We start from the raw sequence: 16,302 nt of genomic DNA, 5'->3' as shown, positions 1-16,302 counted from the left end.
ACTGGTATCCACTGGCTGCATTTCCTCTGTCATGAGGACTATACTGTTATCACCAATTCTAAATCAGCCCTTTGTAAAGAATCAAGAACACCATAGAAGAGTGAAGCATACCGTGAATGCTTAGACAAGCAGAAAATAAAGACAGTAGGTTCAGAAATGGACTATCTTCTCTATGCAATTTAAATGCTATAATGTATCACTTAAAATATCTAAAAACATATACATATATACAAGCATTGACATAGGTTCTAGGTCACACCTTTAATATGTGATGGGCAAGCTATTGGATTTGCTAGTGCTTGTTTGTAAACCATAGTGAAAAATAGTAAAAAAGAAATACATTCAAAATGGCTAACAGTGTATCCCATGAGGATATACAAGCAACAACCTTGAAATGTTTTGTGTCTATGAAAAAAAAAATCAAAATGGCAACAGATGCATCATAAGGTATGAAGCTGTCCATTTTCACATGGGTTTTCAGACAGAAAAAGCAAGTGCATGCATATCATGAAGTCATGAGACACTCCCAATCACCGCAACGCACCAGCAACCATTATGGCTTTTTTTATAATTTTAATTTACTCTTCCAAGATGGTCCATAGCCGTCTTCAAACTGTAAATTACATTACAAAAGAAAAAGTAGGGAGCGCAAAAATAAAGAAACAACTGTTCCTAAAGCAATGTGCGGCTGACATGCCCTTCCCAAAAATATTTTTAAGAAGAAAAATAAAAAGTGGGAACAGAGTGGGAGCAATAGTGAGTAATTGCGGGCAGAGATGAAAAGCAAGAGGAGCAGGTAGGCTGTCACAACCATGAAGGAAATAGTGGGGGGGGGGGAATAATTGGATTGGAGAGGGGTTGGCGATCAATGGAAAATGTGAAGGGGAGAGCAACATGCTCAGGGGGAGCAAAAGCAAGGAGTAGGTGGGTTTGGAACAAAAGGCACAAAAGGGGTGGGTAGGAGTGGCAGAGCAACTGAGTACTATCTGGGGGCGAAAAGCAACAGAAGAGTGGAGAGGAGTGACAGAGCAAAGTAAGAATTAGGCAGTCACGGCTGCTACCTGGAAGCAGCAGTGGGGCAGGTTTAAAAAAAAAAAATCACTTATTTCCTGGCAGGCAGGCTGGTCGGCCGCCGCCACCTCTCCTGTGTCCTCTTCCTGGCTTCTTGGGTGAAACAGGAAGCACCAGGGCTCCCACGCTCCCCACAGACAATCACAATGCTGCAATGCTGCATTGTGATTGGTCAGTGCTGCCAGGGACTGGAGGGGTGGGCATGTTCTCCACACAGGCTGTAATGCAGCTGCTTGGAGAACAGGAAAAGTTGCATGACTGTTTGGGCCAACTTAGGAGGGTTGTACCACTCCTGTGCTCTGCAGCCCGACCCGCCCCTCACGCAAGCTGGCGCAGCAGGAGGACAAAATAAAATGATAATAACATTAGCTGTTATCATTTTATTTTGTCCTTTCTTTTGCTGCTTCAAGGCAGTGGTGCGACACTCCTCCTCCTTAGGGGAAGCAACACGCACAGCAAAAAGAGGCTGGCAAAAATGTAACACAAAATAAGCACATAAAGGGAACAACAGAAAAACACATACACTGCCATAGAGCGCAGAAAGAAAAAGAAAAAAACATTTCGGTGGTTGTAAGCAGTAGCAGTCTTTATGTATTCCATATTTACCTAATATATTTATACATTTCTCTTTATCTTCTCTAAAAGTTGTATTTTTGAACAACCAAACATTTTAAATAAATACAAAATATGTACACATTTTAACTAACACTTGCAACCTTTTGATACAATGGCATTCATTAGGTCGAGCCAAGAAAAGAGGGTATGCAGTTCCTTAAATGTGGGCAGTTAGAAGTAGGGAGGTACAGAATTCAATGTTGTCACTGAAGGACATCCAATATTTTGTAGGAGAGGAATTTCTCCTATCGGAACTGAGGCCCTCACACACCAAACAAGTTAGGTGTCATGCTTCATCATATGGGCCTGCTCCTCGTCGGGTCGGCCCTGCAATACCCGACGGGCACCCATAAAGGAGTTCTTTAATGGAGATCTTTAGTTCCTTGCTGTTAGGTGAAGTGTGGGTAAGGTGCCTCAGGAAGTGTAGATGTGGCGTAGTGAAAAGTGAGTAAAAACAGGTTGGGGAGTCAAAGAAGTAGCTTTATTCAAGATGGCTCTCCACCTGGGTTAAAAAAGAAAAGAGTGGCGGCTATCTGATAGTAATGGTACAAGATAAAAGCGCTCTACTCTGAATGGGTCAACATGTTTCTTGCCTTAATAGTCAGGGGGATCTGTGGCAATTCATCAGGACCTAGTGAACTATCTACACACCGTGGAGAGTGGGGAACCTACCTACCATGAGTCGCACTGAGGGTAGAGTACCCACAGCTGTCATGGATGACCTAAATAATTTTAGGAGTGTTGCCTTAACAGTAGCCGGCAGGCGTTGGGGACAATCAAGGAGTTATATCCATAAATCCAACATAGTAGGCAGACTGACCTACCCTCTCTGCCGGGACTGGATGATTTGGGACGTGTTCATTAGGTTACCAGAGATGCACATTACGTATCCTGGCCCAATTTTACTGGATCCCTCTTGTTGTTTGGAATTAATTAGGTCGAGCCTGGGCAGCGCATGCGCTGCTCTGTGAGGCATGCTGTATTTGAGTATAGACTTGAAGACTCACCCACTCTCCGCCCATATTTGCCATTGGCTTGTGTCATTGTCCTTCGTAAATGCTGGCTTCTAATAGGCTTATTAGTCCCTCCTTAGTGCCTCCTTGTCTACATTTGGGACCTCCCATGAGGACTGGCCCTTTTACTTCTGTTGTTACATGGTATGTCTTAAGCACTATTTCCTTTCATGAGTTTCTGCTACTGCAGGCATGACATGCTTTCCTGCAGCATTCAGTGTGCCAGCTACCCTTTCACTTTCCTAGCAGCCCGGGACAATGGCGTCTGCTTCTTTGAAATTAAATAGGTCTCGCATTTACAAGAGTTTGAGCTATTGGCATTGTAAATGACAATGCCTTTTATTTGTGTGTTAATTATAAAAACAGATAAATAAAAGGCATAGTCATTTACAATGCCAATAGCTTAAACTCTCGCAAATGCGAGACCTATTTCATTGGAAATGCTTGTTTATGGTTTTGGAGGTCGTTTTTGTTGGACCTAGAAATTGCACACACTTTGCTGAGATCAACAAATGTCAATTTACTAAGCATTCTTGCAAGTGTAACCCTTCTCCAGGTGTATAGGGCAGGTGAGGACCTATGCTGTGTGCATTCTGTGTGGCAGCAGGCTTTAGAAACCCATCTTCAATCTGCATGCAACCTGCTCCCTTTCTGCATTTAAACTGTTTTTGCTCCTACAGACGGCTGACCCTCAGGGACAACATTTATTCTAGACCCATATCTGTGAAGGACACTTGGACAGGAAGAGAGGAGCACTAGGAGAGGGACACTAGAAGGTGGGACAGGGAGCAGACACAGACCAGGCAACGTGGGGACACAGATAGATATACAGAGTTACACGGTCAGGCAGATATTTGGCCATGGAGACATGGACAATTGGACGGGGCGACATCAACACAGGAACAGTGCGATGTAGATCCCGGAAAAGGGGGACATAGATACTATGATAAACAGCCATTGACACTGGGACAGTGAGGCACAAAACGTATGACAAAAATACACTGTTATCTAGAAATGGAGGCACAGGCAGGGACGTCAATGATACTCAGGCACTGGGGAAGAAAAATGCATACACAGGCACAGCGAAGAACAGACACAGGAACAGAAGGACGCCAACCTTGAAACGGGGAAGCATGGAAGTTAAACGGTAGGGCACAAAACAGTTGGATAGGAAATACGGATTGTGGAAGAGAAGGGAGGTGCAATTGAGAAGGTGAGCAATGGACACTGGAAAAAGAAATGCTGTACAGACACAAAACAGTGAGAGACAGGACTTTAGAAAAGAGAGACACTGGTGCTAACAGCCTGAGTAACTTGGACAGGGAGACATGGGTACAGGAACAGGGAGACATAAGCCCTGTGACAGGGAGACCTGGACAGTGGGGTAGGGAGACAAGACTTGTCAACACCCTCACAAGCAAGTTGACATAACCCAGGCAGCCTCTAACACCAAACATAAAGGCATTGGCAAACATTGTACTTTACAAACATAACGTAACCACAAAATACACAGTACTACTTGGTTGTTGACATACTTGCATATGACACACATAGTGAGGGCACCAGGCACATTTGTTTTCCGCTGTTCTCTCATCAGAGTCTTGGAAAAACTCTAATAAATGTGCATGGAACTTGTGAAACCTGAATTATGCAGAATGAAGTGGAGTACGAGGAAGCCTCTTTGGCTATGTCTCCCTGTGCATGAACGTTCAGACGTCCCTTTAGTGAATACAAGTATGCATAAGCAATTGTGTACTATAACATATTCCAGTCAAATTGGTCCCAGTTCAGTTACATGGTGCTGCAAAATAATGGGTCTATAAATCAAAATTATGAAAGACAGACAGAATAAAAAATATATAACAAATTAACTCAGGGAAATTCTGTCAACTTGGAGGTCAAGTACTGCAAATATAACTCATTAGTGTGTTGCACCTATTACTGGTGTCATCAGAGCTGGAATGGGATCCAAAATGCAGTCCTGAAGTATTTTGTAGGAGAGGGTGGACCTCGCTGATTTTCACTCAGCAGAATTCCGTGGAGTTACAAAAAAACTCGGTGAGATTCTGTGGAGTTCTGCGAGCGGGAGGAGTTTGACTCGCCATGCTGCTCGCCCTGATGTTTGGCACTGGTAGCTTGTTCCACACTGTAAAATCAGTGTGAACTGCACCACACGGCACGCCAGCAGACGCAGCTTCTTTCTGCAACTCGCTCAAGTAGATTTTCTACTCAGCGGCAGCTTCCTTAATGCAATTGGCACAACGTGCCGCGGCCGCCCACGTTGAGATGTTGCCGGGAGGTGTTCTAGCACTCGAAAATCATGCTATAGGACGCAAATTCTCGCTCGCCATCTTTACATTGGTGAGCTGCTTTCAAGAAAAATCTCTGCCATGCAGTAGTTGGGGGAATTTTGCTGGAACTCCCCATTCCGAGTTGAACTTGGAATGGGCAAAACTCAGCAAACTCCTCCAGCAGGGCGGAATTATTCGGCCACCCCTAGTATTTTGTACAAACCGCTCCTTATTCCAATGATTTAAAACTTGGAGTAAGTAGGACACTGCGTAGGTGTTTCACAGTGGGGTTCTTCCCATATGCAAATTTTCAAAAATTGGACTAACATCTATCTTTATTCTTTAGGAATACAAAGTTCAGAGCACTGTACCTTAGGATCCACATTGATAATCTTCCGGTCCCGTTTGTTTTTGAAGAGTAAACCGGAAGCATTTTCTGCGATCACTTGGTAGTTTGGGCTTGGGTTAGAAGTAGAGACATGAGTTTCCCAGTTGTAAAAGCTGTAAAGAAACCAATAACACAAACACTTTAAGTAAAGCAAATTAGAAATGATTCCATATAGGTTTAAATACAAAGGGCCTTAAAAATAAAAATTTTAAAATGTGGAACTGATATATAAAAAACAAGACAAATGATAGAGCAAAATGTGTGAGAGAGGATCTCACACATGAAAGCCGCCCATAAACGGCATTGTACTAAAAAGAGAGACAACCCCAAGTGGTTGGTTACTCCTATAGACATAAAGTCCTCAGAACTGATTGCGATGGAATGATGTGTGTCTTAGTATTTTAGTTTTGAAGAAACAACAATAAAACAAGTACTTTTAGCTACTATCACTCGATTCATTATCATCGTCATCAATTAAATAATCATCATCGTCATCAGTCAGCATTATAATAATAATAACAATGAACATATTAGCATATAATAAAATATAAGCATTCATGGCAGATTAAGAGAGAATCTAGAGCAAAGTCTCATTAATTTACAATAAGGTTACCCAAAACAAAGTACAAGAATCTTTAACACAAAAAGCACAATAGTATAATTTGTATTATTGTGCATAATGTAATGTGGTTCTGTATGAGTGAAAAGATGGTTGAGCTTGGAAAGCGTACTTTGGAGGGTGGGAGCTAAGGTTAAGTGAGTATGTTGGTGTGTGAGCTAAGGGTGGTAAACTTTTGATTTTTAAATTGTAGCTGTACCCTCTCTTTTAACCCGGCAATCTGAACTACTCCCCATTAACATTACTTTGTTTGTAGGGTTCTACTGTTTTTTTTTCTAGATGCTTGTATTTTTTATTTTATTTGCCTCCCCTCTTGTATTGCCAAAAGTGGAGCAAGGGGCATAATTCCCACCCCTGAATTGCTTAATAGCAGGGAGTGGTGGGAATTTTACTCTGTTGCTGACCTACCTCCAAGGCCTGAGAGTAGATTTTTTACACACCCCTGCCTAGCTAAAGGGTAGTGTGTTGCTACCTCTCACTAGCTGGTCAAGGGTCAGGGGGTGTTTCTTCTCCCCCTGTGCCTTGCTCAAGGGTGGGTGTGGTATGTTTGACAACTTCCTTTTTGCCCAGGAGTGGGGGTACTTCACAGTTTGGGCATTTTGGCCTGTCACCTTGCCCAAGGGTGAGGGTACACTTTTTTACACACACTTGGCTTGCCCAAGCACGTGTGGCGTGCCCTGCCTTGACCCATGACATAGGTTTTATTTCTCATACCAACTGCCTTGCCTAAGGTTTGGGGTGGTATATTTCCCATTAATCAAGCACAGACTCTGAAACAGCGAGCTGCGATAAGGATGGTCACAATATTTACGTGGTTGAATTTTTTTTAATTATATACAATCAATTGAGACGATTGAATATAAGGTAGAGCTCGATTCACGAATAGACAATACAGGTCTTCCTAATATACCAGCGTTACCCAGATGGATGAGTATTAGCTGCCCCGGATCTTCTAGTAAACGTCTGAATTCTTTGTAGATTCATCATCAGTTCAAAATCTAACCTGCAATTATTAATCCTTGGGAGAGGAATGGTTACATTTTGATTTTTGAACGCTATTCCATGATCCAGGGGACGCATCACATTTTTTCTCTATGCGCCCGTTGTTTTAAAAGTGATGATTTTATAATGTGTAATACTTGTCCTGAAGAAGGTGACTAATAGTTGATCTTTCACCGAAACGCTGCATCAACAGTTTTCTTTACAGTCTCATTTAATTTTTGCAGCTGTTTTTAAATAAAAAATGATTTAACGAAAAGTGTCTTATATAATGATTATAGTACCAATGTGTATTTGAATGTGCTTATGAAATCTGACATCCTATGGGTTTATATTGTTCGCACTAGCACTAGCACTTTAAATATGATGTATTTTTAACTTAAATTTTAAGTGTATTCTATGTTTGGAAATCTTGGAAGTCTAGATAATTATGTTTTTTAATGAAGAATAAAATATTGAAATGCATATAATTTCTATTTGCATGAGCTTATTGGCTTATAATTAAAAATATTATGCAAGTTTGCAACCTTTGATGTTTTTGTTTTGATTTGACTTAAATGTTTTTTGTATATATATATATATATAAATTCCCCCGGTTTGGTTAGTTCAGATAACTATAACTCGCGCGACCGGCACTCTATCACAAGGATGATGTCATCAGTGATGTCATGAGTGATGCCACTGACCATGTCATGAGTGATGTAATATGTGACGTCATCAGCAGTGGATGGCGGGCGCGCGAGTTATAGTTATCTGAACTAACTATAACGGGGGAATTTCATTGGTTTTTTACGAGTGAAATGTCCAGCTAACTATAACATGTGTGAAACCTATGGTTTTTTAAGTGAATTTGCAAGGTTATTTAAATGCTAATTCCTAACTATAACGTGTGTGAAACCTATGTTTTTTTAAGTGAATTTGTAAGGTTTTTTAAATGCTAAGCTATGTATGTTTTATTATATTTTTATATATTTATTTTACAATAAGCTACCTATGTATATAGTTATAGATTGACTGTATCCTGTAATATGGAATGGCTCGTTTAAAATGTTTTTTTTTTTTTAAGGTTTTTCACCGTGCGCGCACGGTGTGCGCACCCCGCGTTTAAAAAAAAAAAAAATGTTTTTTTCACCCTTCAGGGTCCTTCAGGGACCCCCTGACAAAGGCTAGGGGGTCAGGAACTCTCTACCTTGCCCCCTTTTCACGTTCTCCACCTTTCTTTTTCACTGTCACACACAAAACACACAAAATGGCGGCCGACACTTGTTGACTGACATGTAACCACCAATCAGAATTATGCTCGCGCACGTTATGGTGCACGCACGGTGCGCGCACGGTGCGTGCCTATAGATATTTATGTACTTTTAACTGCAATTTTCTCAGGAACTACTGAACAGATTGACACCATATATGCAAAAGGCACATGCCTGACCTGAGGACTACCTCTTTGCCAAATTTCAAGTAATTCTGTTCAGCCGTTCGGGCTGTACCTTCGACTAAAGGTCCTATGGGAAAATGCATGGGGAAAATGTGTTTTGGGACCCCCCCTTTTTTCTCAGCCCCCGCTTGACGAATCACCCCGAGACTTTCAGGGTAGGAGCTGAGCAGAGCGCCCCATTAGTTTTGAAAATTTCACGAGGATTCGTCAACCGGCGCCAAAGTTATTCAAAATAGAATTTTCAGATTTCCTATGGAAACACAGTCCTAACTATAACTATCTACTGGCGGTTGCCAGTAGTTAATATGCATATATATATATATATATATATATATATATATATATATATATATATATACTAACTGTGCAGTTTTGAAATACCATATCACCATTTCCTCAAGTTGATTGATTCAATTCTTTGGCGAAAAGGGATTTTTTTTGTTTGTTTGACACATACCCTGCCCCTTATTAGGGTAACTCCTATGTGAGTTTGTGATATTTCCCATCAATGCCTTGCCAACCGGTGCGGTGGCGGACACTTACTGCATTTTGACACCCCTGTCTTGCTCAAAGGTGGAATGCTAGATTTTTTTTACACAATCCTACTTGCCCAAAGGTGGACGATATATTTTCAACCCTTTGCCTTGTCCATGGACCAAGTGTAATTTTGTTGCCTCTTCCCCCATTTTGTTTATGGTCAGGAGACTTTTTTAATACCTGGATGTCTTCCATTTTTGCAAAAAAGGACGGAAATGGGAGAGAAAAGTAATGAGGCAACCTTTTTCAACAATTTGTAATTTTGTTGAAAACAGAGGTGATGTGATGTCCCCCACTTTGCTGAATGGCAGCAGGGAGTGCATTGCCTGCCTTCATCCCCTCGTCAGTCTCAAGGGAGACAGGGTTTACATTTTTTGGCCACCTTCCACTGATGCTTGCGAACATTGAGGAAATTGTATGTTGCTTTGCTCACCCTCGCCTTGCTTAATGGCATAAATGGAGGCGTTGCTAGTGTGAGTATAGTAGTAATGCTAGAAGTTCGAGTAAGATGAGGTGTACTTATGAATAAGAGTAGGACCCATAGGAATAAGTGGAAGTGGGAATAAGAGTAGGGATAAAAGAAGTAGCCTATAGGAGTAAATAGATTAGGAGTAACCACAAGTAAAGGTAGAAGTGAGTAAATGTAGTAGGGAGTAGGAATAAGAGTCTGCATAAGTAAGATTAAGAGTAATAGTAAATAAGAGTAATTAGGATGGAGTATGTGTATTTAGTATTAGGAGTAAGTAGTATTAGCGCTTCTATTTAGATGATAAAAGTTTCATACTATGGTCTTTCTGAATTGTACTGATTCCATTAGAAATGTTAATGTTGCTGAACGGTATGTATTTTCTGAATATGTTCTCTACTTGACACAAAGGCAGCACCATTCATAGTACTTATAGTAGAAAACATTCTTCTCTTTAAAGTAGTTTTTCTGTATCATTATCTTCATGGTACTCAACAATCTGGATCCCGGCCTAGACCTAAGGTGGCCTGTGAGACAATTGGTGGATTGTGGGTTACTGGGCTCGACTGGAGATGTCACTTGATCAGACTGGCAGTCACTGAGCCGGGCTGGAAGTTACTAAGCCAGAAAAGAGGTGGCTCATAGTGGTGAAGTAGTAATCATTGTGCAAAGTAGGGCAGGTCATTGGTCCAGGTTACAGGTTATTGAGTTTTGCTTGGGCTTATCTGGGTAACATGGGTTGGGTTAGAAGTCACTATGATGAGGTCAGTTGCCCTAACCCTGCCTGGCCCACCGCGTCGCGTGGCCAAGTAGGTTTGGAACAGGTAATACTTGGCCTAAGGCATTGTTTGCAACTGCAAACTGAGTGCCAGAGTAGGCGTTACCTCTCTTAGGCCTACTTCACCCTCCCAAAATAAGGATGAAGAATTATTTGGGAAACTCATAGCTGTTCTGGCACGCTGTTCTGGCCACCAAACAAGGCTGCAGGGAAGCTATTAGCTGCCCTAGTCCTCCTCGGCCTGCACCACTTTGCAGACCAAGGAAGCCGAGAACAGGTCACAGCTGGCCTTGCAACCTCTTTCTAATTATGAATAGGCCACCGGCTACTTCTCAGTTGTTCCAGGCCTGCTTTGCCTGCACATAGTCAGTGGTGGGGAAGAAGGCCTGAGTAAGCTGACTGTTGCCGCGGTCAACCCTTACTGTAGAGAGCAGGCAGCCAGGAGCATTGTCATTTCGAGGGAAGGGGTATATGTCAGCTGCCCGAGCCACGTATGGAATTGTGAACAGCTGGCACCTGTGCTATGCCTCATGCCCCAGCACGAAAGGCGAAGAGTAAGAAAGGTCAGAATAGCAGAAAACTGCCCTGAAAGTCTGTTCACACAATAGCAAACAGGGTGTATGCTGAATGTGTCTCGCCTCAAACATTACAATAGTCATAACTCAATGAAAGCCAATGAGATTCCCTAAATTCTAAAGTTAAAATAAGAGTGGAGGTGATAGGGTGTAATAGTTGTTACACCACAAAACTTTTAAAGGAAGGCGATTTACAAGTTAAGGTACTATATAAAGCTTGGCACCCACTGCTGTACTGACTTAACTTTAACTCCCATCCCGCCATATACTCTTTCCCACATCAACCATGTTTTGACACATACAACACATTACATATGTACAAACACCCTGATTCTGAGGGACAAAAATTCTAACAGCACATTACATTATGCAAAGTGCTATCAAAGAGTGACATTTAAGCAGATTAGAACATAAGCTTACACCCCATGATTATCAGTGTCATCTTAAGGATTTTCAGGGGCCTGGGCAAAAATGTTTTAGGGTCCCTGTTTGGAACAACTTTGAATTGTGTTACCCATTTTTTGCTAATTCAAGTCCTGTAATGCCACACAATGTTGAATTTTATGTTAAGGGCTGAGATCCAGAAATGCACAGAAGTGAGGTGGAGAGAAAATTTACTCTCCCAGGGAGCCATGGGAAGGTGGGGGCCCTGTGCCATTGCCCACTTCGCCCATACCTTAAAACGTCTCTGATGACTATATCAGCAAATCAACTGTTGATGACCTCAACCTCACTTGAAAAGAAAAGAAAAATGACAAAAACACCATTAAAAGCGTAGGCCACTCCGGCTGTTTAATCACATCACCGTAGAAGCTCTTATACACTTCTTCAGTTAATTATGAAAGTACTTTTGTAGGGAGCCTGTGGTCCAAATACAAAATCCCCTTTCTATCCCTCCAACAGGCCTGTCACCTTGTGCCATCTTGAGTCTGGATTCTCTTAATAAGGCATCAATGTAACGGGGCATCAATTATTATGAGTCATAATTGCATGGTTTGGGCTATTCTGGTCCCAGTGGTTTTTAATCTTCAGTCCTCTATTATGAGCAAGTGCTGCCACAAAAGCTACAGATTCCATTCGCCCATTATTCAGAGCTATCAGCACTTAGAAACGACTGACATAGTACATTAATGCTACTCTGGCTCTCTTGTCTGTCAATCAGGCTATTAAGCTTTCCACTCCACACTACAACTTTCCAGAACATTCTTACCATAGAGGGAACTACCTTTACATCATCCAAACACGCCACCTAATCATGCACTTCCTCGCCACACATTACCAGTCACTTAGCCTCCAAAGTACACAGTCTTACAGCCAATCTATGCATGCATGGGCTTTTAATCCCACTGAACATAGTGAGGAATCCTACACTGAACCAACTGACCAAGACCCACACCGTTTAATCTGCTGCCTCCTGTTTCACTTCGGGGGAGGGATCACACCTTTCAGGGACCAGTCCATAGGTAAACATACAAAATAGCATTACTACCTGTCTGCAACACATAGAAAAGCATCCATGCATTTGTAATGTGAAGTATCATAATAAAAAAAAATGAAAATAAATCCATGAAATGTAACAATTTCAACATTACATCAAAAAAGGGAAAACACTTTAGGAAATTCCAAAAGGAAGACCTTAATTTATCATATGCTAAGTGCAAGGCAGCCTATTCGCTTCTGGTGGCGTACATTCAAAGTTCTAGCAGACTCAATTTTAAAGGCTTTCATGAATTTATAAGGCTTGTTTGTCATGATACATGAAAGGTTGTGGGTTATGTCAAATAGTAAGGGCCTGATTAAGAGTTAGAATGCAACTCATAATACGGGTGACGGGATATCCGTCACGTTTGTGATGGAGCAACCTGTCCGCTAAACTCGTAATCATTACCTAAGTGTTTGATGTGCATCCATTCTGTGTTTCACACCACAGAATGGGGAACAATCCACAATCAGCATAAGTTATTATCATCCATTCTGAGGTGCGCAAACAGCACATGTGCTATATGCTCCCGCAATTTGCTTGAACATTTATTTCTGTTTTGGCACAAACACGATTTCATGGCCCTAATGGGATTACAGGTCCCACCGTGATCAGGGCCCTAGCCTTCACACAGAATTGTTTATCTTTGCATAGCTGTTTTTTCCAGTAAATGAAGTACCCTAAAGATCCAGGTAAGGGTGTATTTCTGCCATGATGGAATGAAGTGCATGAGGTATGAAAAGATAGATCCAAACTTTGTGTGTCATACTTATGTAATGTGTGCAGTAGCACTGACACAATGTTCAGAGTGCAGGTGCTGCCATTAATGTTACACCACTGAACTCATAGTGACTGTTAAAAGTCTAAGCATCAAACAAAGAAAAAGTGTAGCAAACGAGCCACGCCCATTCGAAAAGAGAGTGGTAAGGGTGTAGTATGTAGCTGGTAGTGCACTTTGACACACACTGTGGTAAATATGTTACCAAAGTATGGTGTGGTAGCACACTCATTTACAGACAGCATATTCTCCATTGAAAGAGACACTAAATCTGCAAACACATAAAGATTTATTGATGCAACGATATAGTACACAAACGTTATTGTGTAGAAACTGGGTTTCAGCGGATATTTGTCATTTGCGCATCACCAAGTAAAGGCTCAGTTTTGTTTTGGTTTCTAACTACTGATGTATTTTGAAATATTTGACCAGTTAATTTGCAAGTATTCAAATTTTGTTGTGTGTTACAAAAAATGAAATCCAATAGCCTTTTTTTTACACTAGGACAGTAGCGGCTCCTGGAGGGAGTGCTGCGGGGCGGTGAGGCGGGGCGGGGGAGGAGCAGGGTAGGGGGTAGTAAACTACAGCATACGGACGAACAGAGGTAAGTAAATAAATAAATAAAACGAATGTCATTGCGCGTGCTGCATCGCCAAATGCGATGCAGCGCGCGCAACGAAATTCTTTTATTTATTTATTTGTTTACTTCCCTCCGTTCAGCCGTATCCCGTAGTTTACTACCCCCCACCCTGCCCCTTCCCCGCCCCGCCTCACCGCCCCGCATCACTCCCTCCAGGAGCCGCTACTGCGAAGAATGTCATATGGTTCATTTAACAAAATGCTCTCACTTTGCAGTCAGAGAAAGAAATGAAAACACCAACCTCCATGGTACCCATTTCTTTATTCTAGGACAATAACAATGCAGCTCACTTCAAAAAATGTGCCAAATTAGTACACATCTTGCAAGTATTACAGTATATTCAAATTGTATTTGTTACAAGACAAATTGTGATGAAAATGTGTGGGTCATCCTGCTCATTGCATGAACATACGCTAGCTAGGACAGTAGGTTAAACATAGGACTATATTACATGATAATACAGGCACTGAAGCCATTGTTGAATTAACCAATGTGGAATATTTAGTTTTTTATAGAAGCCTAACATCTTTTATCTCAAAGTGTTTGTGCAAATAGCAAAGGATGACACCTCTGCCAACCGAGTAATATATAAAGAATTTTGCAATTTTATGTAAAGACGAAGTATAAACTTGTATGAATGTCTAGTAAGTGAATTTTTAAGCCTGCACTTCTCTGATCTTCAGTCATGTCTAGTGGGTCTCTCAAAAATCATTGCCAGACGGCCATTCTGGCATTATTGTTGGTGGGCCGCAGCCTAGGGAGTTGCTTTCAGAGCAGGGTGAGTTGCCAGCCCCCAAGCCCCATTTTAGTCGCGGCCTCCCACAGTATGGAGCTGATTCACATATTTTTGCTTCAGCTGTTTTGTGTTTCCAGTCCGGCCCTGCCAGCAACACAAACTAGATATGTACATATTTCACACCTCCGTAAAAGCATACCCATACCACGATTTAGCTAGATTTAGAATGGTGGCTAAGGTAAAGGGAATCTCAAAAACATAAACCTTCTCCTTGCTGCCAATAATAAGATGAATATATACCATTAAAAGTATATGTTCGTATCCACTCTGTTAAAACAGTTGACTGGGTCAATGAGGAATGCTTTGAGTTAAGTACTGCTGCCGGGCAAGTGGTAGCAGCCCGCTAACATGGCCCATGATTAAAAAGTGGGCAATTAATGGCCTTAATGTCTCACCACACAGGGGCTAGATTGCCATTACAACAGTGTACCCAATGAGCGCAAAAAAACTGTAAAGTTTACAGGATGAAATAGAAAAAGAAACATTGTAATGTTAGCGTACATGGTGTATACCAACCAATATTTAACCTCTGCTGCTGTCTTCAGTGGAGTTGCCACAATTTCTGTGTTCTACTTGTATCTTTGTGTGAACATGCAGTGCCTTCTGGTTTGCACCGTAATTCTGGCTTACTTCCATGCGGCTACAAAGGCACTCGCCCAGGTAATGGAATAGTCATCCTGTGGCAAAGCCTGAGACCATGCGTAAGCACAATGAAAGGAGCCATGCTCTTAGTTAACTTTGTGTGGTTTTGATTTTAATTATTTATTACAAATGCAACTCGCATTCAGCATCTTTTGTTTCAGGGAACCGTTGTAAAATGCACAAACCACTGGTGTAAAAGAACAGGAACACAATAGAAATAATAAGTTGTCCACTGGTTATTGATCTGGGGCCAAAAGATAACAAAACAGGGCCCGATTCACAGACCTAACTTAAGACAAAATCCTAAACTTACTACCATTTTGGTATTCACAGAAGGCACTTACTCATTTTGGTATTCACAGAAGGCACTTACTCATTTCGGTATTCACAGAAGTTAGGAGTCCTAACTTTAGGACTCCTAAATGCCTTCTGTGAATACCGAAAGTCTTAAAATTAGGATTTTTCTCAGTTTAGTAGTAGTATAGTTAGGACTCCTAACTTTAGGACTCCTAAATGCCTTCTGTGAATACCGAAAATCTTAAAATTAGGATTTTTCTCAATTTAGTAGTAGTAAAGTTAGGACTCCTACCTTTAGGACTCCTAAATGCCTTCTGTGAATACCGAAAGCCTTAAAATTAGGATTTTTCTCAGTTTAGTAGTAGTAAAGTTAGGAGTCCTAACTTTAGGAATCCTAAACTGAGAAAAATCCTAATTTTAAGACTTTCGGTATTCACAGAAGGCATTTAGGAGTCCTAAAGTTAGGACTCCTAACTTCTGTGAATACCGAAGTGAGTACGTGTCTTCTGTGAATACCAAAATGAGTAAGTGCCTTCTGTGAATACAAAAATGGTAGTAAGTTTAGGATTTGGTCTTAAATTAATTCTATGAATCGAGCCCCCAGTGTCTAGAAACTATGCAAGTCCCTTTGAATGTTTTATATTGTTAGTTTATCTCTACCTATGAAAAGAAAACATCAAAAATGTTTTCATGTAGCCACGGAGATTAGATACTTTATCTCACATCTAAGGGAATTAATTCTCTGGATAAATCAGTATTGCACCAGAAACATAAGTATGCTTCCAGCTCCATGACCTTCATGCAGTCAAAAATGAGTGCAGGAGTTCTGAAGAAATTTGTGTTTAAATGAACTCCTTTTAAACTCAGAATTCCTCTGGA

At 41.3% G+C, this 16,302-nt stretch overlaps 1 protein-coding gene across 1 annotated transcript in view; it reads right to left on the bottom strand.

The window, feature by feature from the left end:
- Positions 1-16,302, bottom strand: part of CFAP299 (cilia and flagella associated protein 299) — a 1,600,143-nt gene that overhangs the window by 60,731 nt on the left and 1,523,110 nt on the right. Inside the window, exon 5 of the mRNA XM_085643208.1 lies at positions 5,362-5,491. Within this exon, the coding sequence (XP_085499334.1) occupies positions 5,362-5,491 (130 nt within the window). The remainder of the gene's footprint in view (positions 1-5,361; positions 5,492-16,302) is intronic.

The sequence above is a fragment of the Triturus cristatus genome, chromosome 2_2 (assembly GCF_964204655.1).
Source record: "Triturus cristatus chromosome 2_2, aTriCri1.1, whole genome shotgun sequence".
NCBI classification, from domain to species: Eukaryota; Metazoa; Chordata; class Amphibia; order Caudata; family Salamandridae; genus Triturus; species Triturus cristatus.
Note: the sequence above shows the minus strand (reverse complement) of the source record. Positions and strands in the feature narration are given on the sequence as shown.